This window comes from Polypterus senegalus, chromosome 6 (assembly GCF_016835505.1).
Source record: "Polypterus senegalus isolate Bchr_013 chromosome 6, ASM1683550v1, whole genome shotgun sequence".
Classification (NCBI taxonomy): Eukaryota; Metazoa; Chordata; class Cladistia; order Polypteriformes; family Polypteridae; genus Polypterus; species Polypterus senegalus.
Window position 1 is genome coordinate 192,375,176 of NC_053159.1, and position 27,968 is coordinate 192,403,143.

The 27,968-nt window shown below is 47.4% G+C and overlaps 1 protein-coding gene across 2 annotated transcripts in view; it reads right to left on the reverse strand.

The window, feature by feature from the left end:
- Nucleotides 1-45: 45 nt before the first annotated feature.
- Nucleotides 46-27,968, reverse strand: part of nbeal1 (neurobeachin-like 1) — a 128,139-nt gene continuing 100,216 nt past the window's right edge. For both annotated transcript variants that reach the window (XM_039757802.1, XM_039757801.1), the window contains 22 exons: nucleotides 24,202-24,774; nucleotides 21,354-21,529; nucleotides 20,982-21,141; nucleotides 20,574-20,702; nucleotides 16,526-16,831; nucleotides 13,948-14,097; nucleotides 12,558-12,715; nucleotides 12,357-12,481; nucleotides 12,155-12,278; nucleotides 11,208-11,356; nucleotides 10,900-11,033; nucleotides 8,036-8,137; nucleotides 7,850-7,945; nucleotides 7,444-7,568; nucleotides 6,548-6,688; nucleotides 6,333-6,463; nucleotides 5,533-5,642; nucleotides 2,224-2,341; nucleotides 670-767; nucleotides 465-581; nucleotides 289-378; nucleotides 46-159 (listed from right to left, as the gene is read on the reverse strand). In XM_039757802.1, coding sequence (XP_039613736.1) covers nucleotides 46-159; nucleotides 289-378; nucleotides 465-581; nucleotides 670-767; nucleotides 2,224-2,341; nucleotides 5,533-5,642; nucleotides 6,333-6,463; nucleotides 6,548-6,688; nucleotides 7,444-7,568; nucleotides 7,850-7,945; nucleotides 8,036-8,137; nucleotides 10,900-11,033; nucleotides 11,208-11,356; nucleotides 12,155-12,278; nucleotides 12,357-12,481; nucleotides 12,558-12,715; nucleotides 13,948-14,097; nucleotides 16,526-16,831; nucleotides 20,574-20,702; nucleotides 20,982-21,141; nucleotides 21,354-21,529; nucleotides 24,202-24,774 — 3,426 coding nt within the window. The remainder of the gene's footprint in view (nucleotides 160-288; nucleotides 379-464; nucleotides 582-669; nucleotides 768-2,223; nucleotides 2,342-5,532; nucleotides 5,643-6,332; nucleotides 6,464-6,547; nucleotides 6,689-7,443; nucleotides 7,569-7,849; nucleotides 7,946-8,035; nucleotides 8,138-10,899; nucleotides 11,034-11,207; nucleotides 11,357-12,154; nucleotides 12,279-12,356; nucleotides 12,482-12,557; nucleotides 12,716-13,947; nucleotides 14,098-16,525; nucleotides 16,832-20,573; nucleotides 20,703-20,981; nucleotides 21,142-21,353; nucleotides 21,530-24,201; nucleotides 24,775-27,968) is intronic.

Genomic DNA, 27,968 nt, shown 5'->3' on the forward strand with positions numbered 1-27,968 from the left:
ATAAACAGCACGAGTACACGGGGGGCCGGCAGAGGAAGGCAGCTCTTACTTGGGGCTGGACACCGTCGGGTCCCTCGTGAACGTGAAGTAGTTGGAGATGCTCCTGTCGTAGGGCAGCCATCCATGAGTTCCTATCAGGCAGTTCTGGCTCACCGTCACCTGCAGGAAGACACCATCACAGCATTAGTGACCCCCAGTGTCTTGGACAAGGTGGCCATTGGACTAGAGTGGCGTCTGACATGTGACAAACTGAGGCCCCACCCCAAGTGCCCGCCCACAAACACTCACCAGTGTGTCCGGACTGCCCTGAGACATGAATGAGTGCGCCTGATTCTTGGGGACCACTGCCTTGACTATTGGGATGTTGTCACTGATCCCCTACAATAAAAATAAAATAAAATGCAAAGAGTCAGCAGCTGGCAAAGCAGAAGTAGTAGAAGTGCCCACCTCACCCCGCCTTTTACCTCCACAAAGAAGGATTTGAGCTCCGACAGGTTCTGGAAGATGGACAGGGGGTAGCTGTCCAGCTTTGACTGCCGCTTCTCCACCTCCTCTGATGACAGCCGGACGGGATGAGGCTCCTAAGAGGTCACACAGAGGGACAGCAGGCCGGTGACTAGGGGTCACACCCGTACTGACACCCCTGCCACCCTACAGCAGTTGTCTTACCTTGAGCAGCTGACACGGCGTCTGCCCAAAATTGCTGATCATGCCTTCCAAGGCCTTCCTCTCTTTCTCGTTGACGATGCTGTCCAAGTCGACGGCTCCTGGAGGACCAAGCAGAAGTGAGGATGACTCTGGCAGGACCTCTGCCAACCCAATCCCCACCCATCTCTTCCAAATAAACAAATCAATGTTCGACCACGGCTCCCATGACCCCACTATTATTAATATGTCTCCATCCAAGGTGACGTGTAGATGGCTTAAGTGACTTGCCCAGTGGTCACACATGGAGGCAGAGGCTGGAATTGAACCCACATCCCTGTGTTTCACTGTCTGGGTCTGCAGCCACTGTGCCACACTGTCTGCCCTAACCACTCGCTGAGCCAAGCCTTACAGACTGGGAGTCACTGGGGGTGGTGGGGGGCACTCATTTCACAGCCACACACTGTAAGAATCGGTGAACAAACGCCATTCAAGCACATGCCACTGATTCAAGTACCAGTAAGGTGGTGTGAGGGGGCACTGCCTGGGCTGACCTGCCATCCTCACCTGACACAGAGCCCCCAGTTCCATGTGACCCTGAGATTTGACTGCAGAAATGACGAATGGCGCGCTCAGGACTTGTATGTCACTTTGGACATAAGCCGGGTGTGAAAATGCTCAATAATACATTTGATTTAATAGGCGCCTTTCTTAATAATAATAATAATAATAATTCTTTGCATTTCTATAGCGCTTTTCTCACTACTCAAAGCGTTCAGCAATTGCAGGTTAAGGGTCTCGCTCAAGGGCCCAACAGAGCAGAGTCCTTATTGGCATTTACAGGATTCAAACCGACAACCTTTCGATTGCCAGTGCAGATCCCTAACCTCAGGGCCACCACTCGAGGTCACCTTACAGTGAAATTCAACAACAGTAATAAGATCAAAAAACAAAGAGGACGATAAGATCAAACAGCAATGAGGCACAGAGGTCGTGCCAATCAGCAAAGACAACAGGCACCAACTGTGGTAAACTCGTATGTGGTACGCCAGTTTGGAGGGCCGTTTTAAAATGTGGCACTGAGTCAAGTGGACGCACATGAGAGAGGAGACAGAGCGCCAAGAGAGGACCCTCGAGCTCCCATAGCACAGCGTCTGACGTGTGGTACAGAAAGTCGAGCCGCAGATGGGGGTCTGTAGGAGATCAGCGAGGCTGTGGAGAGCTTTACATGTTAAGAGCGGGACTCTCTATTGTGTTCGAGAGTAAACGGGGCGCCAGTGAAGTTGGCGTGAGGTGATGGTCAGTGGATGGAGAACAGCAGGTTATTGTCCTGGCAGCAGAACTCTCAATACGTTGTAAGCGATGGACACATTTTTGTGGGATGCCAGATAGAACGGCATTGCAGTAATCTACACATGAGGTGACTCGGGCATTAACCGATACTTCAGTACTGTGTTGGGCAAGAACAGGACGACATCTAGAAATGTTACCGAGGCCGTCCGAGAAATGTTACTTACATGGGAAGAAAAACAGAGTGTGACCCAGATGTGCCCAGCGCCCCCCTCCGTTCTGAACTACCTTCATAAGTGCAGTAGTAGAAGACGTTGAGGGCCTCGATGGCAGCGGGACCCCTCTGCTTGAAGCCGAAGATCAGGTCGATCCACTCGTGGAGGTGCGCAGACACAAACTCGGACTCCTGTGGGCAGAGCAAACAAAGGAGTTTAAGACCTGAAGGACCCTCTGCTTGTGACAGGACTGCATCAAAAGAGCCCTGCCAGTGCTGGCTAGGAAAGGGGTGTGGGGGCGCTCTAGAGTGGAGTCTGGACCAAAATGAAGAGCAGCGAGACCGAACTGAACCACCATCAGGGACCCCCACTAACATACAAACCCCCTGGGCTTCCCGCCAGCTGAACTCTTGCCCATGAGCTCCCTCTAGGGGGCACCCGTCAGATGGCGCTTTTACTCCCGCTGTTCCCATTTTCTTTTCTTTTAAATTTCCTTCCACGTTATTTTACATTTTTTAGGGTTTTGCTTTTTACTTTGTGGTTTGAGTTACGCTGAATCTGCTTTTGATGACTTTTTTTCTTTAAACACGTATTTAATATTTTAAACATCTTTCAACGATGCCATATTGTTTTATTATGGGCACCACCATTTTCCTTCAGTAATTATAATGTTGTTAGGCGAGGATGACGAGCGTTAATTAGGAGTAAAGATCAGCATGAAGACCTCCTGGTTCTCCGACTTCGTGGATGAAAGTCGTGTTTAATGGGTTTATTGCTTTGATGCTTTTGCCGTTCATTTTTGGGACCACTTCTAGGCTCGATGTTTTGGGTTTTCAGATAATGAACTTTACACCACATTCGTTTTCTTGTCCCTTTCTCATCCCTCTTTTTAGCAGAACACGCCGGACCAGGCCTGTTACGTTTGCCACGAATGTGAATAATGGCTGTGGCCAGGAGAAGGAACGTCAAAAAATAGCGGCGAAAGATTATTACCGAGAATCTATCCAATCTTTATGTCAAATTTGAACCACCCAAACGAGACCAGCCATTTGGCCCAATGAAGCACGCCAGTCCTATCCATGAATCGCTAAGCAGAACTTTAAGTCAGTAAAGAGTCTTTAACACCAACAATGGATGTGACGGGGCGAAGAGACCTTACACAATACCGGTGAAGGATTGTTACCAAGAGGCAGTCCTATCTTATGTCAGAAGATGCTAACAATGAGCGCAAACAACCACCACACAGAGAATTCTTTGGATTTGTCCACAAACTTGGACGACCAGGAACAGCAGACAGCCGACACTTTGGAACTTCCTTACACTTTATCCGCACTCCCCAGTATTGCAGGGTCAGGGAAAATGGAAATCTACTTGTAAAAATGTAGCGAAAGGCCTGAATTTTGACAAACCGGTTTTCTGACAGGAATCATCGAGCTGCCCCGATTCTGAAGGTTAGACAAAGGGTATGGATGGCTATATAGGGACATTCATTTTAGGGTCCCTTCTTGTAGTTTGGGTTTTTGGTTGTCATACAGTCTTTACTTTGAGGTTCACTCAACTTTTCATGATTCCCAGTTGCAAGCATTTCAAAGAATCGCTGGTGTCGAACTCTTTAGATTTACGTCTAACGCTTTCACTGCATTCATGAGGTTTGGTTTCTGACCTTCTCAGTACGATTCTTTACTTTTAGTTTTCGTCTCACGTTAGGCTGCGTCTTTCCGGTTTTCACCGCACCTTGTTCTTTTTATGATCCATCTTCTGATTCCCTCAGTTTTCAAAGTAACCGCTGCTCTGGTGGAGAACCAGTTCTCAAGTTATTCCCGTTTTGCTAATCATTTGGCAGTCTTCTCAGATTTGATTTCTGTTCCTAGCTTGCACTACGACTTTTCTGCTGATTTCCTTTAAAAAAATCTTCCTTGCTGGCGCACCAGCATAATAAAGGGTGCCCGATAGGGTATTTGAGGAGCTCCCCCTAGTGGCAACAGGGTGCTTCTGCATGAACACCACACCACTGAATTACACTGGGGAGTACCAGACTGGTTGTCCTTCCCAGTACTACCCTGCCCTCTAGTGCCTGGGGAAAGAGCTACAACATCCATCATACTATCAGTGGTCCCAGGACTGTAGGACCACAGGCTGGCGTTTATTTAAAAGTTGGTGCAGTTTAAAGGTTTTAAAGGAAGTCAAGTAATGTTGTCGTCCCATTGCTTTTTGAATCCGACACATTTTTAATGGCGCTTAAAAGGAAATACGTTCTCCTGCAATGCCATCTCATTTTTGTTGGCAATGGCACCCTTTTGAATGCCTGTAGTTAGGGACGTGGTCATAGGCTGTCCAGATGTCACGCTAAGTAACACCATCAGCTGCCGATATGGCCTCATATCTTGTGTTTTCATTTAAGCATTTCAAAGAATCTCTGGTGTTGAACTCGTCGAACGCGTCAACTGCATTCACGAGGTTTGGTTTCCGACCTTCCCGCTACGATTCTTTACTTTCGATTTTTTATCTCACGTTGGGCTGCGTCTTTCCGGTTTTCACCTTGCCTTGTTCTTTTTATGCTCCATCTTCTGATGCCATCGTTTTTAAAATAACGGCTGCTCTGTGCGGTCAGCTCATTCGGCTGTTGGTTGCCAAGAGTGTTGCTACAGCCAATTCCTTCATGGGTACCATGTGTGATACCCACAAGGGCTCACTAAGAAAGGCTGCCCCTTATGACTGACGCCACAGAAGCTTTAGACTGGCCCCTCGCTATAAACGGCGCTGGAGTGTCCACCAAGAAAGGCGCCACATACAAAACGTGACAGAGCTCACTACTGTTTCTACTGAGGGATTCACTCAGGTTGTCACCCTGACTGAACTCGGGTCACTGGAACTGCAAACGGCAACTTCTACCGCTGTGCTGGATGTATGGCTGACGGGGGGACGACACCCTGAGTGAATTCCTCTACAGAGACAAACCGCTGCATTACTGGCCGTTTAAGAAGATGGCTGAGGGAGATCTTTAGCGCAGCAGTAGAACTTGATGCCTGTCACTTGGGTGGGCCGGGTTCAAGGCTCACTGCTGGTAGGGACCTCCCAGAGTGACATCAACACAATGAACCCTTTCAGGTAGTATTTGTTCTCAAAGTTGCTAGATAAGACTAACTGACCACTCATTATGACAGACATCCATGTCAAGAAAAACGTATCGCTGGCCTCAACGTCACAGTTAACAGCTGCAATATAAGATAGCTGCTGGCATGATGGCACCCCATGCAGTATGAATCTTATTACCAGCCCCCTCACAGATTAAAGTGGGTCCACCCATCCTGCAATTGGTTCAGTCGCGCTCTCCATGCAACACGCCAAGACCGGCCGCTGCCTCCGTAGAGGAGATTCTCACCAGGGCTTTCCGGTGCTTATAGATGAACTCCTCTGGGGATTTTGCCCAATTCGGGAGGACCACATGGTTGACGCGGTCTTTCGTCAGCTGAAGGCGGCCAAGGTCAAAGTCTGTAGGGGAGAAAAGAAAAAAACAAAGACAAAGACGTCAGGCCAGGCCACAGCAGACGCACAAAAAGATGGCACTGCCAGGAGTAGAGGCTCCTGAGCTGGCCCACATGCCTACACCCGCGTCACCAAGTCAGTGAACGGCCATCTGTCTGTCTGATCCTGACCTTCTTATCCCCAGCAGACATCTCTTGAGCTTTGGCTGCCCTGTCTGACCTTTTGATGTCACGTCATGCTCGCTTGTGTTTCTCTTTGTCTTTTACTGTGAAGGGCACTGTACTCAGACCGACTGCTGATCGGTTATACCAAGTGAACGTGACCCACTTTCTCTACACTCAGGAGGTCAAAATGGCTGTCACCAAGAAGCCAGTGAAGGGCACCTCGGGCCACTCAAGTAAAGATGGACGCTGACGCCCCTTCAAATGAGTCAAAAGTGTGAGGCACACTGACCGCTTTGTTTAGTAAAGTTCACCTTCCTGGCCCCCTATCAACACAGTATACATGTCACAGAAGGCAGTGGGCTGACAGAGGGACAGATCGGCCAACGTCACCAGTGTGCCTTTTTACTGGACACTTTTGTTCCTGATCCATTTTCTTTGCCCTTGTATTCTGCCATCACTTAATTTCTTGACAAAACAGAGACGGTCGCCCAGCTGACACGAGGAGGTGACAATCACCAAGCACACATCTTACCGTTCTGGTTCTCCAAGAATTCTGGAAAGTAGAAGAATTCAGGGATGAGCTCCTTGACATCATTGGGGTTGTCCATGAGTGCTTGCCAGGTGGCTGGAATGGAGTGGAACTGCCGGTCTGCACAGTCGAACCTGTCGAATCAAAGACAAAGGGGTTATGGAGAGAAAGTCGGGGAGCGGGAGGAAGTGGGGGTACAAGACAGCGGGCACACCCACCGGCCACTCTGGAGCTGGATGTGCAGTGTTGTGAACGGCTCCACTCTGATCAGGTAGTGCATCACCCCAGCAGCGTTGGAGTAGTGGGTGCCGTAGTGGAACTTGTCGATGGTGCCGGTGGGATCCTCAAAGTTCTCGTACCTGTCAAGGAGATGAGAAATGGAATGAAGATGGCAAGACTGGCAACCTTCAAGATACGAGGCCACTACGTGGTCAGCTGAGCACCAGTAGTAGTGACTAGCAGTCAGCAATGTCCACCAGACAGCCTGACACACGTCGTTGTTGCTAAAGATGCTGCAATCAAGTGTTGACATTATGGGGGGCCATGACTTTTTCACACAGGTAACTGGATAACTTTGTTCCTGGAATAAAGAAAGTCCTGATTTAAAAATGGTGTTGTGTGTTCACTCAGGTCCTCCTTCTCTAATATTACAAATACACAACAACAGAGGCCATCAGGAAGGGGGCACATACCTTTTCACAGCATTGTATCACACATGGATGATGTGATTGCGTAAAGGGCCTTGTGATGCCATTCAACGTACAAAAAACCGAAATGCGGATGAGAATGAGACTGGGGGGCTGGCTGAGCTCCGTTTACTAAAACGTTTTAATAAAATGGACAGGTCAGCCACCGTCCACATGGCAGGAGTGCAGCAGAACTTGCGTGGAGTTTTTGGACACCACCCTGGCGTATCTGTTTATTTCGTAAGGCACCTTGTGGTGCCGCTCACCATATGAAAGGCCGACCGATGCCATCTTACAAACCTGTCCCTGAGTTTATCCATTTGCTTTTCTCTTTTTCAGTAGGCCTTTATTGGCCAAGCTTTCCCAGAAGGCCATGCCTGGCAAAACCCAAAGGGCACAAAGCAAACAGGGTTCCCCGGGTGGCTCACCTTTCACGCACACATTTGGCGTTCTTCTCGTTCGCCACACCAATAGGTTTGGACAGGTCTCGGAAGATGGCGGGGTTGTTCAGATCGAGCTCCTCAGAGGTGTAGTCGGCAAGAATCCAGGGGAACTGGGCAGAGAAAGAAGAAGGACAGCTAAGCGTTTGAAAGTGGTGTGCCCACCTGCTGGCTGTAGTGGGTCAATGTCTCTATGGCCGAGATGGAGCCAAACACCACAGTTATTTCCACACTGCTGTTCTTTATAACCCATTGAGAAGAAGAGTAAGGGAACAGCACAAGAGTCCTTGCCACAAGTCAGCACTAGGGGGTGCCACTCAGTTACATGAAGGTGGACAAGAATCAAAGCGGACAGCGAGATGGGCATACTGAGCGCTGCTGAGGATCTACATACCACTGGGTACTGTGCAAGGTCGTTGTACGTCCTCCCCGCTATGGTGTTCAGCTGAATTAAATAGTCGAAGTTGGAGATCTCCCGGTTCACCCATTTCTGGTGAGGAGGACACAAATCAGGCCCGTTAAGAGCAGAGACTTTCAAAATGACAGTCAGTTACATGTCGCCCTCCAGACGACTCCTTACCTGAGTCAAACCAGACGCTTTCAGCAGTTCCTGAGGAGAGCGGGTCCCGGGGAGGTTTGGGGTGTGCAGAGACAGAATCCGGCTGTACACCTTGTTCCTTTGCTGTGGGGCACAAAAGAAAAGTGTGAAAAAATGAACTTGTACAGCTACTGCTAGTAGGCCAGACTACTGTAATGTGTCACTCACAGGCTGTTCAAACCGTCCTTTACGTCAGAAACATTACAAGAACTAAAGTCTGACCACATAATCCCCATCCTTGAGTCTCTGCAATGGCTTCCAGTTAAGTTTGGGGCCGATTACAAAATTCTCTTTCTTACATATGAATCTGTGCCTGCATACCTACCTGCCTGGACTCATTTTTACTTACAAACCATAAAGATATCTAAAGATTAATAAAACAACAGTGAAGGCTGAGCCTTTAGCTCTGGGGTCCTAAAGCTGTGCTCTCTTTTGAATGCATTTGTTCAAATGAGACCATCACATTCAGAAGTCAATGAAATGCCAAAGAACAATAGCAGACGGGCAGGATTAACAATTAAATAAGTGCTTAGGGCACCAAAGGAAGGGGAGGGGGTGGCAGGGGGGCACCATAGAAATATTTCCATTGCCGGGTTTACCATGAACCATATGGTGCAAAACTGCAAACGGTGCAGCTGAAGCAGGTCCCACAAAAAGGGGATTCCCCGCTGAATGACAAAGTTCCATACATACGTATTATGGACTATGGCCGGCCGTTCATGCCAGCCAATACCCCCACGTCGCTAGATGGAGCCCTTCCAGCAGCATGGAGGTGCCCTGAATTCCAGCAGGGCATCATGGATATTGGAGTTTTCCTTCACAGCCCTGCTGGATACCATGGGGGCTGCAAGGGGACGCTGCAGGGGGGCTCAGAGACTTGTATTTGCCATATAACCTGGTAGCACATCCTGGTCACAGGGACAGAGGGAATGACGTACTTCCGGGATGAAAAAGAAGAGCTTTTGATCTGACCCGGAAGTGCTAGGAAGTCACATGGACTGAGGGTTCAGCAGCACTTCTGGGTCAAGGACTATAAATGACAAACGAGCTGAGTTGGGTGGCAGGGTGGTAACGCGTCTGAGAGAGGAGGAATTGTTTATTATTGAGAATTGCATTGCTGTTTATGAATATAGTGGAGTGGAGGGTGCTTTGTGGACTATATTTCTTTATTAAAGTCAATATTTGGACTTTTATCTGGTGTCTGGCGTCTAGTCCGAGGGTTCAAGGGAGCGATAGCGCCCCCTATTTGCCACAGTATACAACAATAAAAACAACAACGTAGTGTGACACACGTGCGATTGGGGGACAACTAAAGGGCCTGAATAATAGTAATTATACGCCAAACCAGGGGGTGGCGAGGTGCACTGACTGTCTGTCTCGATCCCTTGCAGACCATCCACGGAAATGCGGCAGAGTCCCAGCGCCACTGATGACGTCACTTCCGGTACAGGGGCCACTGATGACGTCACTTGGCTTGACACCAAGCCTTCAGTTCTGTATCATCTCTGTTCAATTTAAACCAATTATGCAGCCAAGGAACCAAATACGGGTGGCTGCCCCAAACCTGTCGGATGACTTTGTGTCGTTCTTGTGACAATAGTAATAATGGAGATTAATGACATATATTCATCTTGGGAATACAACACAATTAGAATCTGGTAGCCGAGGCTCGTATGATTGTGCCTATTCAGTCGTCCACTGAGAGCGAGTGCAGTGCGGCACCGCCAGATGTACAATAATTAACGTACATGTATGGTGACTTTATGGCATGAATGATAATACAAAGCATTCCATTACTGTATGCATTTCGTACAATAATTAGAAAAAATGTTAATTTTGTATGAAAACAAAGTAAGTATTTTAATGCCATGTGCTTTCAATATTCCTCTTATTATTGTACATGCATGTGGCGCTACTGATAGATAGGGCCACGTATGAACAATTTCATTTTGAAAAAATTTTAGTTTATTATTGCTTATACAGGGTGGGGCATAAAGATCTCCCACATTTTGAAGGAGTATAAAAAAAAATGAATGGAGCTGTCTAAAAAACTTGCATATATTTCTGAAAAATACACAGTTTTGTTTTAATGGTTTTAAAAATCCCATCAGACAGATGGCGGCCGTCGTTGGCAATACATCGCTGAAGACGTTCCCGGAAGTTCTCTGTCACTCTCCGGGTCATCTCAGGTGTTGATTTCCTGTCTGATCCTTTCCTTCAGATCCTCACGAGATCGAGGTATCCCCAAAGAAAAAAGTCACATGGGCTTAAATCTGGTGACCATGTCGGCCACTCCACGTGTCCCCTTAAAGAGATCAAATACCCGATGAACATTTAACTCGACACTCTTGAGCGAACGTCGGGCCGTGTGAGCGGTGGTCCCGTCCCGTCAAAACCACACGTTCTGTCCTCGGTCTGCAAGGTGATTCTCTTTTCAAGGTGGACCCAGTTGCCCGAAGGTTAGAAATCCTTAGCAAAATCGTTTTCCGATCGGGTACAGATGCATTTTGACCGAGTGCCAAGCGTGTACGGAACGCTCTCTGTGTTGGTATCACAGAACGACTGTTCTCATAATACGCTTGAACAACAAAGCCCCGATGTTCACCAGTCCAACTCACGCTGGGTACTGAAAACTGTAGAGCCGAACCTACCGAATGAGACCACCTACCTCACACCTCTCTACCCCCCACTACAGCCCACACAGTTCACCCCGGAAATGCCTTCATGCCCCGCCATGTACGTATTTTGAATTCGATATACAGCGTATTTAAGTGCTCAGGGCCTCTAAAGGTCTTAATGTGGTCCTGAATAGCAAGACTTCATGCAGCTGCGGACGGCAGGCTCACCTCTTTCTTGAAGTTCAGGAAGTAGTTTGTCTGGTCGATTAAGAAGATCTCCAGAGCGGACCGCCGGAGGTTGTAGCGCCGCAAGTGCATCTCCCTGATCTGCGAGAGCGGCCACTTGAAATCGTAGCCCACCCCTGTGAAGGCGACAAGCACAACGGCAAATTCTTACAACTCAAGATCATATGGAGGCCTACGCTCTGGTGGTCTGTGAACGTGCCAAGGTGTAGGAGTGCCTACCAGTGACAGTACATCACGGACTGGCATCACATCTGAACTGTAAATCACTAAACCTGCCCAGCAATGCGCACCTTCCTCCTTCTCAATGCTGCCATCAAAAAAGTAAATGTGCTGCGTGGTCACTTCCAGCCGGCCAGGAATGATGTCCATCACGGTGATGAGTTCACAGTCCTCTGTGATTACAAGCTTCTCCTTCTGATTCTGGTCACCATCTTCATTCCTGAGCAAAAGCAGACGGACAACTGAGGAGAGAGTACGGTGTGTAGCCAGGTAAGGGGAAGTGCCAAACAGCTCCTAGCATGGAGGGCAAACACAGGTGACCTTCTCATTGCTGACACAGTGATAAAACTGTGGTGGCCTTCTCAGATCTGTCCTAGTGGGCATGTAGGTGAGGACAGGGAGCAACAAATTTAGGGTCCCCTCTCATTCCAAACAGGGTGGGCACTGTCCAGCAGGCAGGGGAGGGCTCCCTGAACACAAAATCAGATGGCACTCACCATGAACAAAATGGCACTCTCACTTCTGTCTGCGTGGGCACTATAATGCAGCCAGACAACTCTACTTGCACAAAGATTCAAGAAGCCCTTGACAAACTGAATGTGGGCACCGCCTGAACTCAGATTTAGGGGGGGTGTGCCATAATACTGCAAGAAGATGCCAAACTGCTGGTATGAATCTTACAAGGTGGCACCTGCCTCCTCCTCCTTGACAGGGTGGGTACACCCAAAGATTCACAGGTCCTGTAAGTGTCACAGTGGGCACTGCAAATCAAGGAGGAAAATGAATGATAGCCATCAAAGCTTGATGAAGTGGGCACTAATTGAACACAGATTCTGAGGGCATTCTCACTCCATACAGAGTGGGCAATCTAGTGCAGACAAGGAGTGACAGATTCACTGCTGGCACAGGCCACAGGAATGGGCACTGCCCGGCTGCAGACAGCAGTCTCACACTTGTCAGCCTCATCCATCTAACAGAGCTGGCACTGCAACCTAATTGAGCCCGCAGTGGTACCCACGTGGAGCCAGGGGCGAGCTCCTCCTCAGGGAGATCCAACATGTCGTCCTCGAGGCCGCTGACCTTCACTTGTTTCGCCGCCTCCAGCAGCAGGGACTCGTTCGATGGCTGGCTGTGCTGGACTCCTGTGGAGAGCAATGGGCGGGCATAAGTGGGGCTCAGCCATTTATGGCTGTGACCCACCAAACCCGGGTCTCACTTACCCAGATTATCTCTCAGGGCGCTGGCATCCACGTGGGGGTCAAAGCTGTAGTTTGGCACCAGTTTGAGCCTCATGCGTGAGTAGTTTTCAGCGCTGGACAACTTCCAGTGCAGAGGGGTGGGACACCTAAAGAGAAAAGGCACAGGGTGACGGCCCCCCTGCTGCACCGCCTCCTCACATCTCTTGCAGTGCCAACACTTACCTGTCTGCCCAGGGTCCCCTGGCACACACCAGCTCTCGGTAGGCTGCCTTCCACTGCCTCAGGGTGGCGCTGTGCTGTAACGTCATCTGCTTCAGCATGCTGTTGTAGCGCAGATTTTCTTGTCTCGCTCTGCGTGTGAAAGGCTCCACAAAGAACTCCTAGAGAATAAGAAAGACCGGGGGGTACTGAGTGGTGCCCCCATGCGGGCAGCTGTCACCCGCCGCCTCTTCACTTTGGCTTTTGAAACTTCATCTCACCTGCAGCTCCAGCTTGGCTCCCCAAGGCTCCACTTAAACGCACAATTCCTGTGTCGCCGTTCAAGAGTGAAGGGGGACTCGGATCCACCCCTCGTCACCTCAACTGCCAATACTCACTAACCATAACCCTTCTCTATGGGCTTTTGACCCACTTCAGCTTCTCTGTCTGCCAGTTTCTACCCTTTTAATAATAATAATAATAATAATTCATTACATTTATATAGTGCTTTTCTCAGTACACAAAGCGCTATCCACACAGGGAGGAACAGGGACGCGAACCCACAATCTTCCACGGTCTCCTTAATGCAAAGCAGCAGCACTACCACTGTGCCACCTGTGACTTCTTATGTCACTCCACCTGTCACTCTGTCTTTGACAACTTCAATTCATCATTCACACCATCTCTGTCTCTCCTCACACGTCACTCCTCATTTGTCCCTCTGGCTTTACTTACCTCTTCCCTCACCGGTCACTCACAGTTTTACGCCACCCATTACACTGGATTTGCCTCCTTCACTTCACCTGGCATGTTGGCACTCCTTGCTTCCTTAAAACCTGCCATTCTGTCTCCTTTACCCGCCTCTCTAGACTTGCTGCAACTCTCCTCACCTGTCACTTTGGCATTACTCATCTCCTCGTCTGCCCCTCTGGCTTTGCAGGAACCAATCAGGGAAGGGCCGTGTAATGAGCAGGAACCAATCAGTACAAGATTAGAGCCTCGTTTTCAGAAAGCACGATTAGGCCCATCCACACTAAAACCAATGTTTTCAGACCTACATGGTGGGCCCTAGTGAGCATTTTTCAACATTTCTGCTTTGGAAAGTTAAAAACGCTGGGATGGTGTGAAGAAAAGACAAAAACAGAGGCAAATGTCTGCATTTTGAAACAAAAACTTAGTAGTTTGGACGTACCCTCAGGCTCTGTTCCAACCTTACATGACTGCTCAGTCCACCTTTGCACCTCCTCACCTGTCACCGACATCCTGTCTCTGCCACTCACACTCTGTCCACATCTCACCCGTCCTCACTTCACCTTCCCCGCTCACTCAGACCACCTTTGCCCTTCCTCACCAGTCCCTCTAGACTCGCCCCAGTCCACTCCACCAGTCACTGCCCATCGTTGCCGTTGCTCACCTGAAATTTCAGTTTGCTCTCCCCCTTTTCCCTCTCCCTCCTGTGCAGGTTGACCATGAAGGCCTCGTAGCAGTCCTTCCAGAAGATGGCCATGGCCTCGTGGCTCCTGCTGAACATTTCAATTTCGTACTGCTTCATGTAGGGGATGATCTGTGGAGGGCGGAGAACAACAACAAACCCAGTTAGTCGGACGGGTGAGCGCATACATTCATCGGGGTGCCACTGGGCTCAGGTGATGTTCAGCTTTTCACTTTGACTTTTTTTGGAAGCACCCCAGTAAGTTTACTTTGGTCATTGTTAGCACACATTTATGTTCCAGCCAGTAAAGATGGTGGGCACCAGCTGTGACAAGAATGAAGGAGCTTGACGTAAGAAGTAGTTCAGATGCTCTGCTCTCCAATCTGAGGTCAGTGTGGCACAGCTGCACAACACCCACAATGCCAGCCTGGCACACCCTGAACATGGAGGGCAACCACAGCGTGACTACAGTCGCATCAAGATGGGTGCCCTCTACTGTGTGTGGCACCCCCTTGTTCATAAACCAAAATTCAAAGTCAGGAGACGTTCCTACGTTGTTCTTTAGAATTCTGAAAAAAACACACTTTAGTAGTCAAAATCAAAACGCAGCATCAAAAGGCTGACGACCCTAATTCACAACAAAATGCAGAGCCGCACGGAATTGTGGACAACCTGGAAAGGCACAATGCTGACCATTAACCTGTGGTGATGATGACATCACGTGCTGCACACTTCCAGCTGTCCCACAGTAGCAGCTTTCAAAATGGAGACACCAATAACAAACTGAACGGCAACGCATGATCGCGTGATAAAACATGATGCGAAATGGATTCAAGTGCGTTTACTTGTAAAAGGTAATCACAGAACTGAATAGTCCGTATCACAAATCTCCAACAATACCATTGGCTAGTGTCACTTCAATACTAACATTTTGATTTTTGGTATCGATGCCAGTTTTCGGACCTGAGCAGTGACACCAAAGCAGAGAACTCCAAAGAAATCTCCCATCTTACTCCGGCCTTTCTGGTGCGACACTCCGTCACGCCACGCTACACACCGCTGCCCTCTCCACAGCACAAATGTGTGCAGCCATCAAAGCAATAAGCATGCGAGATACAAGCTCGGCCTCCCGTGAAGCTCCAATCACGACAAAGCAAAGGGGAGTTTAGGGTTTGGTCCCCCGTGAAGTCTCGATCGCGTCCAAGCCTGTGGATTTGACAAAATCTACAATATAAAGTATCTATCTATCTATAACGGACACTTTCTGACATTTTACTACGTGTAAACTACTGAGTGTCAAGGGAAAGGGTACAGAGGCAGCTGGGCGACAAACAACTCGGCAAAATCCTTCACCAATTAGGTAATAGTTAGGTTCAAAGAGATTTTTTAATGATATTTAAATGACAACGTGATTTCAAAAGTTGAAAATAAATTTCTAAATGTTGAGAGTAAAGACATTCCTTAAGCCGTACTCACTGGTCACCTTTTGTATTCTAAATATCGTTATCATACGATTACAATCAATACAATTTATATAAAGGATTAGCAATTTTGGTTGCAGAAGATAATGTAAGATAGAGTTTGTTCGTCAATTATCTACATTTATTTTCAACATTTAAATATCATTAAAAAATCTCTTTGAACCTAACTATTACCTAACTGGTAAAGGATGTCGCCCAATTGTCTTTTCGCCGAGTTGTCTTTCAACGGGTTTACCACTGAACTGAGGTGACGGTGGAGAGGAAAGCAGGAGTTTACCTCCAGTACTGAAAATCCTGAAATGCTGGTACCGTACCGCCTTCAAATTTGGGTGTTTTGGTGTACCGTGCAGCCCTACCATAGCTGTCTTAAAAATATTCATTTTTTCATTAAATACCATATATACTCACATATTAGTAGGGTCTTAAAAGCCGAAAAATGTACCATAAAAATCAGACCCTGACTTATACGCTCATTCAAAAATACGACACTTATCTCCTTGCCTCCTCCAATCTCTCATCAGTTTCTCAGACGAATCCAATTTTGTTTCAGCAGTGCAGTTACCAATTTCTTTTGCCACTTCAATGACTTTTTATTTCAAACCAGCTTCATATTTTCTTCTGATCAAACGTTCCATCGTAGATAAGGGATGCCCTTACGATAACGGTGTATGAGGGTGCGAGATACAGAAAACACAAAACAGTGCAAACGTCGCTGCAGAATAGTTTGGGTATTACCCATGTGGTCATGTAGGCACAATACATTGAAAAAAAAGGGCCGTGTGCTCCATGGTGACTCTCTCAGGTAGGCGTTAGCATATTGTAATCTCGTGGACCAATAGCTTCAGTTTTCCACATTCAACTTATTCGACCGACATTATAAAATAACAGAAATTATACGTTAAAATCAGGCCGTGACTTATATGCGGGAGAATTAACATGTGAGCATATATGGTAATTAAAATAAGAACTTGGCAAAATCATGGCAGTACCCTGGGACTCGTTACAATGGACCATTTCATAGCCATTCACGTGTGCAAAGCGCTCGTAATGCGGACCCACAGCCATCACCTCTGACGCACATATTTGTCCAGGTAGATGCGCCACTCTTCGGAGCCGCAGTACTCCCGGAAGTCCTCAAAAAATGAGGGGCTGCCGTTGGTGTTGGGCAGCCCGGGCAGGTGCAGCTGCATGTAGAGGAGCTCGTAGATCTTGGACAGCAGAGTGCGGATGAGCGGGATCAGGAAGGAGTACGTCTCAGTGCGGTCCCGGATGGACTTGATCAGGATGGCCTCCAGTTTGCCCAGCAGATAGCAGGCTTCCTCCTGGCTCTCAACTGACTTGGTCTGAAGGATGGTGTTCAGCTTGGCAGTGGCCATGGCACACAGCTGTAGGGGAAAGACAGGCAAAGAATCTTAGGAGGGTCTTCATTAGTGGGTAATCAATCAATCATTGGCGGGTTATCAACACACGTCACTGTATAGCTAGACACACTTCCTTCTGCTGCCACTCATGCCGTCCGTCTCCTGCTATGCCCGCTGACTGAGCCTCAACTACTCCAACGCCGAAACCCGTAATGCCCAGCAGTGAATTTGTAATGAGGGTGGATTCAAAGATTTTTGGGGTTTATTAAATAAAATGCCAAATATTTGAGTGTTTTAGCTGCACATAACTGCAGTGGAGCTACTGAATCGCGGAGCCGCAGAAGTTGGCAGCTTATTATCTCTAATGCACGAATAAAAGCGCAACCTTCTCTCCTGCCTCTTCTGGTGGTCCGGCTAATTGAAGTACAGCAGCAGTCAGCCCTGATAGTGTGGCCAGAGTATGGGATGTGGGGCATTCGGTTAGGGTCTACATCAGTGGTTCACAAACACAGTCCTGGGGATCCCTTGTGGCTGCAGGTTTTTGTTCCCACCAACTTCCGTTTTTCATTGGACTCCAATCAGGCTAATTACGTGAGTCATCGTTATTTCCCAGTTTGTGTTTTGGAGTCAATGCAGAAATTACAAACTAGATTTTTATTAAAATTACATTGCAAGCAACCTTAGCTTCCATTTGGGAGACTGGCATCATCCCAACTGACTGGAAAACGGGGCTCGTCGTCCCTATCTGGAAAGGGAAGGCTGATCGCCTGGATTGCAGCAACTACAGGGTGATAGCACTGCTCTCACTGCCGGGTAAGGTCCTCACTAGAGTCGTCCTCAATAGGATCCATGATCACTTACTCACCTACCAGCGACCGGAGCAGTCTGGTTTTACGCCTAAGAAGTCTACCATCGACCGCATCCTGACACTGAGGGTTCTCATGGAGCTCAAACACGAATATCGGCAGAGTTTCTTAGCAGCCTTTGTCGATTTTCACAAAGTGTTCGACTCAGTTGACTGAGCTGCCCTGTGGGATATCCTGAGGGTTCATGGGATCCCCTTGAGGCTGCTGGATATCATGACCGGCCTGTCCACTGGTACTGTGAGTGCTGTGCAGAGTGGAGGCAGGACCTCTGTGTTGTTCCCAGTTGATTTTGGGGTTCATCAGTGGTGTGTTCTGCTCTTACTCTATTCAATGCTGGCATGGACTGGGTGTTGGGCAAGGTCATGGGGTCCAGTGGCTGTGGGGCATCTGTTGGTGAAGAAAGATTCACTGATCTTGACTTTGCTGATGATGCTGTGATCTTTGTGGAGTCAATGGAGGTTCTGATCGGGGTGCTCGAGAGTCTGAGCGAGGAGTCCGAGTGTCTGGGCTTGTGAGTGTCCTGATAAAAACCAAAGAGCCAGGCCTTTAAATGACCTCTTGGGCACGGCCATCAGCAGTGTGTCTGTCTGCTGTGAGAGTGTCGACCTCATCGTTGAGAGGTTTACTTACCTTGGCAGTGACATTCATGACTCTGGTGACTCTTCCTATGAAGTCAGTAGACGGATTGGGAGAGCATGGAGGGTCATGAGGTCATCACAAAGGGGTGTGTGGTGCTCCCGATGTCTCAGGAAAAGGACGAAGGTCCAAGTCTTTAGAGTCCTGGTGCTTCCTGTCTTGCTATAAGGTTGCGAGACATGGACGCTATTCCAGTGACCTGAGATGAAGACTGGACTGCTTCATGTGTGTCTCTCCGGAAAATCTTTGGGTACTGCTGGTTTCACTTTGTGTTGCTCATGGAGTCCCAAATGAGGCACATGACCCTACGGCTATGTGGCACGTTTACCCGAGGGTGATCTGGCTCATAAGATCCTCATTGTTGGGGACCAGAATGGCTGGACCAGGCCAAGGGGTCGCCCACGTAACACCTGGCTGTGGCAGATAAAGGGTCATTTCCGGAGAGTGGGACTGGACCGCGTGTCTGCCTGGGATCCCGAGTTGTTTCGTCGTGTAGTGGGTGCGGCAACGTGCTGTACCAGTGCATGCTCCCCAACTTGACTTGACTTGTAGTAAACAGTCATATGGGGAATATGGAGTTTGTTTTAAGTCGTTAACAGTATTTTCAACCTAATTTTCATTCTGTTTTGCCAGGTGTTCTGGTTATTTATTTGATTATTTAATAATTAGCAGGTCTGATGCTGAAGTCGTTGCTGTTTTTATCATCCCGGGTGTCTGCTGTGCCGGTTTTTAATTGTCACTATTAGAGTTAAATGAAGGGAGCAAACTACACAGAAACAGGGGAAACAATAGGAAAACAAGAAAAGAGAGTCAAGCATTTATAGCGTTAGAAAAAAACTGAAAAAATATTTCTAAATGTCTTATAAATGTAAACACCATACTGTTGTGTTTCTCTGAATGTAGAATGAGAGAAGAGTAAAAAAGAGCAGCTAATTAAATGAGATCAGTTGTTATCGATTATTATCACTGATTGTGAATCTGGTTGGAGCAAAAACCTGCAGCCACAGGGAGTCCGGCCCCCAGGATCGCGTTTAGGAAGCACCAAACTACATAATAAAGTACGGGGTGAGCCATAATGAAGTACCCCATTTCTCAAGGTGGGTTGGGGTCCTTTGACAGGCGACCCCTTGTAGTTTTCAGTTGGTGCAGTGCCCACCGCTGCTTTCGCTGTCGAAACATTCTTCAAAAACAATGAATCCATCATCACTACACAAGGCGCCTTCTGAATGCACTTCAGCATTCCTCCTGACGGTGACGTCCCAAATCAGAACACAATTCTAAATTTAGACAGACAACATTGTACAACATTGAACAGAAAATCTCCAGACCGTCCTCGGACTCTACGACAACATCCCAGCTGCGAGGGCATCCGTTCTGCAGTCTGCTAGACGTTCAGCAAACTTCTGCCTTCAGCATTTCCAACACGTCTTTGATTTTCCATGAGGACCTCACAAAATGATGGCAGTGCAGGAACTCCCCGGGAGAGACTGGCAAAGCCGTAGAGAGTTGTGTGCCAACATTCTGCAAACTGTTCATCGAGATGCCATTGTCATGTGACGTCGGCCACGAGGCACATTTCCATTTGAATGGTTGCATAAATAAGCAAAACTTTGGCTACCGGGCTGACACCAACCCTGGTGAACTTCACCAGAGACCCCCACACAGCGAGAACACGGATTACAGTTTGGGGCGCCGCTGCACAGATTGGCATTGTAGGAACGGTCACCGTCACTTCAGAACGTTACACTGAAATGCTAAGAGAACTTTCTGGATGAAATGGATGTGGTGGATGCCTGGAGCGACAGGTCACATGGCCTGTGTGGAGATCCATGCAGGTTTTGCGGGAGATGTGTCTGGGGAAGCTGATCTCCCTGCGCAGCAATGTCAGGGGGCCTTCACGTTCGCCTGATCTCACTCCTTGCGAAGGTACACACACACCAACCTCAAAATCTTGAAGCCCTCAAGGGCGCTATTTGACACAAAATCGCCGCTATTCCCCTTGAAATGGCCGAACGAGTCACGTGAGCGTTCAGAAATCGTCTTGAAGAGTGTATCGCTAATGATGGCCACCATCTTGAAGATTTTTAAAACACAGCGGAAATCTATATTGTATCCCCTTTCTTGTGTCGCCATGAAATTGATTTTATCTTGAAGTGTTTTTGTAGGATAAACGTTTGAAATGTGGTGGTACTTCTTGTTGGCTCACCCCAGGACCCTAAAACGACAAAACGCTCACCAACACCAAAACGACTTGCTAAACTTACCTGTATGTTATCCTGCGCCATGAAGCCCAGCAGGAGCCTCACGCCAATCTGAGAGAGCTGCATCCACTGGGTGCCAGACGTGTACCACACCATGAGGCCGTCCATCAAGGTCACAGCCTCCTCGAGGACCTGTCAGAAAGAGCAGAAGGAAATCACACGGCAGACATTCAAGACGGTGCCCTCGCATCACAAGCTTATGATAATCGGTATGAAGGGTTGATTTCCGGATGTGCGTTAGTCCAGGTGACCTGCTCTTGTCTCCTTTATCAAGGTTTACCCAGTGGCGCCGGGCACCTGATCATCTCGTTTTATAGTGAACTCGTTTGCTACTAAAAGTTTCATCAATGCATACCACCCTCTAACAGCAGTGTGAAGATTTTGTGAAACTGGACCAACTGGGCCCCCTACCTTCTCTGTCCACATGCTGGGGTTGACCAGGCCCTCTGCCTGAAGGAAGTCCTGGACTATGTGGAGCAGCCGGACAGCATTCTCCGTGTGGACTGGCAAGGTGGCTGCCGACGCCTCCCTGTTGTCCGTCACCGCCCACTCCAGCATCTTCTCCAGGAGACTGTGGGGAGAGGGAGAGGAGGTGTGAGCGGACAATGCTGTGTGCGCCATCCTACCCAATGCCGCATTAGCTTCCGTGCTTGTGGACTCTGATGACCCCCCTCTAGCTGTCATTCCAAACTTCAGCCCCTCCATGTTGTGACCAGAGTGACAGAGAAGCTGGGCATCTCCTTGTCATAAAGCTCTGACACGGCTGCCTCTGGCAATACTGACCTCAATTTAATCTCGTCCACGGGGAGCAGCAGTTCGTTGGCCGTTCCCAGTTTAGTAAGAGCAGAGAAGACCTGCCCGCGATCCTGCCATGCCGCGTCGTCAGAGCCGTCCACACCTCTCCACATAACGCACAGCAAAATCTCTGTCAACATTCGGGTCAGCTCCTCCTCGCTCCTCTGGGGGGTAAACACAAAAAGGAAAGTCAGGATTGGCACAGGTGGGCAAACATCAACAAACCAGCAAGTCACAAGTCAGGCTGGCACATCAAATTGCCATTCACATGGAAGTACGCTAATGGGATATTGTTTTAGAGGGGCAAAATGTACAAGTGTCTCGTTATTGTCATCTTATCAAGTACAAAGTACTGGCGGTTGGTTGTAAAGAATGTGCTTGTTGGACTGGCACTGCTAGAAACTCCTTCAGCCAAAGTAAACTGGGAAAAGAAAGAAGTGGACCTGGCACTGTTATGGGTACCACTACCAACATAAAGGAACTTCAGATTCCTGGTGCCAAGGAATTGCCCATTTTTGTGGCCCAGATTTCTGACCTGTTGTTTGCATTCCTGCCATTCCAGACCCAGCTTTGCCAAGTCACGATATATTTGTGGCGTTACTGCTGTCAGCTCTTTGCGTTTTACGTTTTTGACTCTCCAGCTTGTATTCCTGCCACTTTATAGTGATGGGCGATTCGCAGACGATTAGTTCTTATGTGAGCGATGCTTTTCAGTGACTGATAAGAACCGATTTGCGAGCACAAACTTAACAACTCAGTGGAGCTCCACGGGAGTGCATGAGTGCCCTTCATCCAAGATGGCGGAGAGCTAAGCACGTGTGCAAGAACTGCCTGAGTCACGAGTCTTAACTCATCTGATTCGCGAACGAGTCACTACAAGTCTTATTTTAAATAGGCGTCTTAAATGTATTATTGTGCTTTGTGTACAGAAACAAAACAATAGCAAATTAATTTTTACTTTCAATATATAATTAATTCGCTGCTTATATATAAAACTAGCTGTCCCCCACGGCTCCGCCCACGTAGTAGTGACACAGGACAGTGAGGAGGGCCTGCCCGGCTCCCCACTCCTGAAGTCACGCTCCCCTTCCCCTCGGATTAGCGTGACTACATCGCTCCAGCAAGTGAACTCTGATTCTTAGCGCAATGAGAGAAGTCGCAAAATCAACCGGAATGTTCAAGCAAATTATAGAAAAGAAAAAAACGATCCAAATTCATTCTGTCGTAAAAAGCAGTCAGACAGATGCTGGATTTTTATATATATATATATATATATCAAATGAATGAAATCAATCAATGTACTTAAATGGGTACAGTACTTTGAAAAAATCGAATCAGTTAAATGAAACTAAATTCCCATCAGCACCACTTTAGGGCTGGTGCCACAGACTCGCCAACTCCTCTTTTTTTCATATTTCAGATTTGGTGCCCTGGACTCGGCTAGGGATTCACGTTGTTTTACATTTTTTGTATCTTGAGTGTTTTATATTAAATTTAAGTGTTTTTAGAAGCATCACCAGCAGCTACCGTTCAGATTTTACGTTGGGTGCCCCAGGCCCCTAATCTTGTTTTCCCATAATTCCTGGTGTTTTTTCCAGAGCCACCAGCTTGGATTCAGGTGACTTCAGGCTCTAAATTTGTATCTCGGATATTCTATCCTGGCACCCCTGACTCTGTCCCCTTTATTCTACATTCTGTACCATGCGCCCCTGTTATTTTACACCCAGCCTCATGGACCCTCTAGGCTGCAATATCTGTGATTTCTGAGCCAATGGCAACAAATCGCCAGCATCTACCTGGTCGGATGTTAGCTTTGGTGCTACAAGCTTGTCTCCTGTAATTTTATATCCTGTTCTCCCAGAGCTGCTACGCTAAACTTGTATCTCAAATATATTAAAACTGGAATCTGTTGTGCTAGGAGGGAAGCGTGGAAACCAGAAGGTCAGACGTAGATCAGCAAAAAACGGACGTCAAATCCTAATCAAAAACCAAAAATCAAAGTTAAAGAAGCGTTTAACTGAAAACCTTTGAGCAGGAAAGAATCACAATGAGGGGAGTTCTTACTTTTGGTATCCGCGATCTCGGACGGGACGGGATGTCAGAGGTGACCTTTTATCTACTGCTTTGATGACTTTGACAGGTGGTTACCAAGGCTAAATAACAACAAATGGCAGTGCCCATAAAGAAACAAAACTAGCGCTAGAAACGGCGCAAATATATTGACAACATTGTAGAAGGTCTAATTCAAAAATGACTGCAATACTCAAAGTCTGCATGGATGAAAACCTTTAACAGGTCCTAAATATCTTGATAATATTTAACAACTAAATCGCAAAATAAATCAAAAATCAGAAACAGACCATAACAGTACCACAGAATTGTCGGCGCCAGTTTCTTCTGGGTTGCCTATCACACAAGGGACCCTCGATTTTACATCCTCACTATTTAATATCTGGACTCACGGAGCCCCAGGCTTGCATTACTGTTATATCCAAATGGGTGCCAATGAAGCGCCAATTTCTGTTCCGTGTATTTTTTCAGTTGGCGTCAAGGACTCCCTACGGTGTTTCCTATTTCTATTATTTAACCTCCAGCTTGCAATTCTGTTATTTTAGAGTTGCTGATTTCTATCGTCGTTATTTATGGCGCAGAGTCACACTGACACTCCAGTCCTATTTTAGAATTGTACCACCCAATCTAAAGAAATAAGAACAGGTCACTGTAGAACTGCTATTGGACCAAACTGTGGGAAGATGATGAAATTCCTAAGGGGGGAAAAAAGTCCGAAGCCTCACAGGGCCAGCCATGGATTTATTAAAGAAACTGCAAACCGTACCTCCCCGCCAACAAAGCTGTCAAACAGAAAGTCTTCAGTGAAGCTGAAGCTGTCCTCCGTCATCAGTGATGGCTCCCGGTCGTACTGGATGCTGGGAAAAGGCTTGCTGGTCTCCAGGGGCGAAGGTGTGCTTGGCAGGCTTCCGGGGGTTTGACTTCCACTGTGCTCCGGCTCGGTGGGGCCGATCCTGGACAGGTCCAGCGTCAAGTCCCCCGGCTTGCCAGGCCAGCTCCTGCTCTGCAGCTCTGAGGGCGTCGCATTCCCGTTACCCATCGGTCCATCCGTAATGATGAGGGAGTCCACCGATATGTCCATCTCTTCTCTGCCGTCCAATACCTCCAAGATCTGAAGGTCCCCAGGGCTTTTCTTCTCTGGACCCTGATGAGATTCGGCCACACTGTTCCGGCTCTTGAGCAGATCCAAACTGCTGGAGCTGGAGGAGTCCGTCCTGCTGCTCCCGTCTCGCAGTTCTGCATTTTCCCTGAGGAAGAGCTTAACCAGTGTCTCCTGCCATCCAGGCTGTCGTGAGATTTGCTGGGAGGCGTCCTGGTGCATCTGTAACAGGTGGTGAAGCTGGAAAGAGAGAAACACAGAAAAGAAGGGGCAGCGGTGAAAAATCATCAGCTAGAAACAAACCTGAAAGCTGCGAGGACGACCTCCATACAAGAGGACCCCGCCGTGACGGAGGGTTTACTGATTAAGCACTGGTGGACGGGATCCAGGCTGTCAGATACCCTGACGGAGGGTTTACTGGCAGCTTCAGCCAGTGAAATGAGACTTAAAAAAAAATTTGCTACGTCATACAATTGAGGGGATACGACAAGGGGCCTACAAGGTTATACTGCCACTATGCATGAAAATGGGAGGATACTGGAGAACATGCTCTGATGAAAATGGGCCGTTCTGTCCAACAAGCACATCGCCCCTCTTCACTCAAATTCTCCAAAATGACCTTGAGCTGAAGGTCCCTAAAGTCCTACTGTCCACCTCAATACTCGGTCAACGCTTTCGAACATCTGTATGATAATCCCCACTAACAAGTTTCCACCTTTTAATTCTTTTTCCTTTAATAATTCTTTATTTTTTTATCATATACATAGTTATACAGGACAACACGCAGTGAAATGCATCTTTTCGCAGAGCGCAGGGTCAGCCATTGTACAATTGAAGGTTAAGGGCCTTCCTCAAGGGCCCAGCAGAGTAGCATCTCTTTTGACAGCGACGAGGATTCGAACCAGCAACCTTCGGGATGCCAGCGCAGATCCTTAGCCTCAGAGCCACCACTCCACCCCGCCTGCATCCCCGTCTGCTTGTTGAAGAATTCACTGTAAAGTAACAAGCGGGGTCCACCATACTAACTCACTGGATGATGCAACACAAGTGTTGTGGGGTACAAAATCTGTACATTTTGGTTTATATTTCCATTATATTTTGCTCAAGACAACAGATGAACTACTTTCAGGACAAATCAAAGGAGGTCTTCTTCCCAGTTATACCTCACTTTTAAAACAGCCGTTCCAATAAAGAAAGGAAGACATGCTGGTGGCTCAGGCTATCAATTACTTTATAACCTGAGAAAGGATGGACATCTAATTATTTTACAGCCTGGGAAAGGAAGACATAGCGACACCTCAGGCAACATCAAAAACAGTTTTATTGTTTGGGAAAACGGACAGTGAATTTATTTATCATATTGACAGCCAGCCAGTCAGAATACCTAACAATCACAGCTTGCAAAATACCCCAGTAGAATTTTAGAATAAAAATTCCTTGTCTGAGGAGTGATATAGGAAGGAGGGAGGAAAAAGAAGGGACGAAGACGTCAGAAGAGAATAGAAAAGCATCTAATGAATAACTACGAGTGCGCAATCACAAGCCGCCTGTGACATTCATCCTTGTCATCTTTAACTTTTTGTAACCTTTTTCTGAAGACTATATACTGTATGTCCAGACTTAACGATCAGTACTATTTTCTATTATTCTTTGTTCCACTGGTATTATTATTATTATTCCTGTAATGAGCACCGTGCTGCTTTTAACTTTCTCTGCTTTGTCTTAATGTCTACAGTGATTGAAATAATAAATTCGATTTCTTTGAGCACCTGGTGCAACTGGAGGTTTGCCATATGCTTTGTGCTGCAAGGTTTATTAAGGCTGAGGGTGTGCACTCCACCCAAAAGTAGGGAACAGTACGTCAAGTAAGGCACTCTTGGCTGATAAATGGCCGATAGTCAAGAATGCTGAGCCTTTGCATGTTTATATATATTTTTGTAGATCAAAAGTACAAACCGGATTCCAAAAAAGTTGGGACACTAAACAAATTGTGAATAAAAACTGAATGCAATGATGTGGAGATGGCAAATGTCAATATTTTATTTGTAATAGAACGTAGATGACAGATCAAACGTTTAATCCGAGTAAATGTATCATTTTAAAGGAAAAATATGTTGATTCAAAATTTCACTGTGTCAACAAATCCCCAAAAAGTTCGGACAAGTAGCAATAAGAGGCTGGAAAAAGTACATTTGAGCATAACGAAGAGCTGGAAGACCAAACACACTAATTAGGTCAATTGGCAACATGATTGGGTATAAAAAGAGCTTCTCAGAGTGGCAGTGTCTCTCAGAAGCCAAGATGGGTAGAGGATCACCAATTCCCACAATGTTGCGCAGAAAGATAGTGGAGCAATATCAGAAAGGTGTTACCCAGCGAAAAATTGCAAAGACTTTGCATCTATCATCATCAACTGTGCATAACATCATCCGAAGATTCAGAGAATCTGGAACAATCTCTGTGTGTAAGGGTCAAGGCCGTAAAACCATACTGGATGCCCGTGATCTCCGGGCCCTTAAACGACACTGCACCACAAACAGGAATGCTACTGTAAAGGAAATCACAGAATGGGCTCAGGAATACTTCCAGAAACCATTGTCAGTGAACACAATCCACCGTGCCATCCGCCTTGCCAGCTGAAACTCTACAGTGCAAAGAAGAAGCCATTTCTAAGCAAGATCCACAAGCTCAGGCGTTGTCACTGGGCCAGGGATCATTTAAAATGGAGTGTGGCAAAATGGAAGACTGTTCTGTGGTCAGACGAGTCACGATTCAAGTTCTTTTGGAAATCTGGGACGCCATGTCATCCGGACCAAAGAGGACAAGGACAACCCAAGTTGTTATCAACGCTCAGTTCAGAAGCCTGCATCTCTGATGGTATGGGGTTGCATGAGTGCGTGTGGCATGGGCAGCTTGCATGTCTGGAAAGGCACCATCAATGCAGAAAAATATATTCAGGTTCTAGAACAACATATGCTCCCATCCAGACGTCATCTCTTTCAGGGAAGACCCTGCATTTTTCAACAAGATAATGCCAGACCACATTCTGCATCAATCACAACATCATGGCTGCGAGGAGAAGGATCCGGGTACTGAAATGGCCAGTCTGCAGTCCAGATCTTTCACCTATAGAGAACATTTGGCGCATCATAAAGAGGAAGGTGCGACAAAGAAGGCCCAAGACGATTGAACAGTTAGAGGCCTGTATTAGACAAGAATGGGAGAGCATTCCTATTTCTAAACTTGAGAAACTGGTCTCCTCGGTCCCCAGACGTCTGTTGAGTGTTGTAAGAAGAAGGGGAGATGCCACACAGTGGGGAAAATGGCCTTGTCCCAACTTTTTTGAGATTTGTTGACACCATGAAATTCTGATATAAATTCTCATATTTTTCCCTTAAAATGATACATTTTCTCAGTTTAAACTTTTGTTCCGT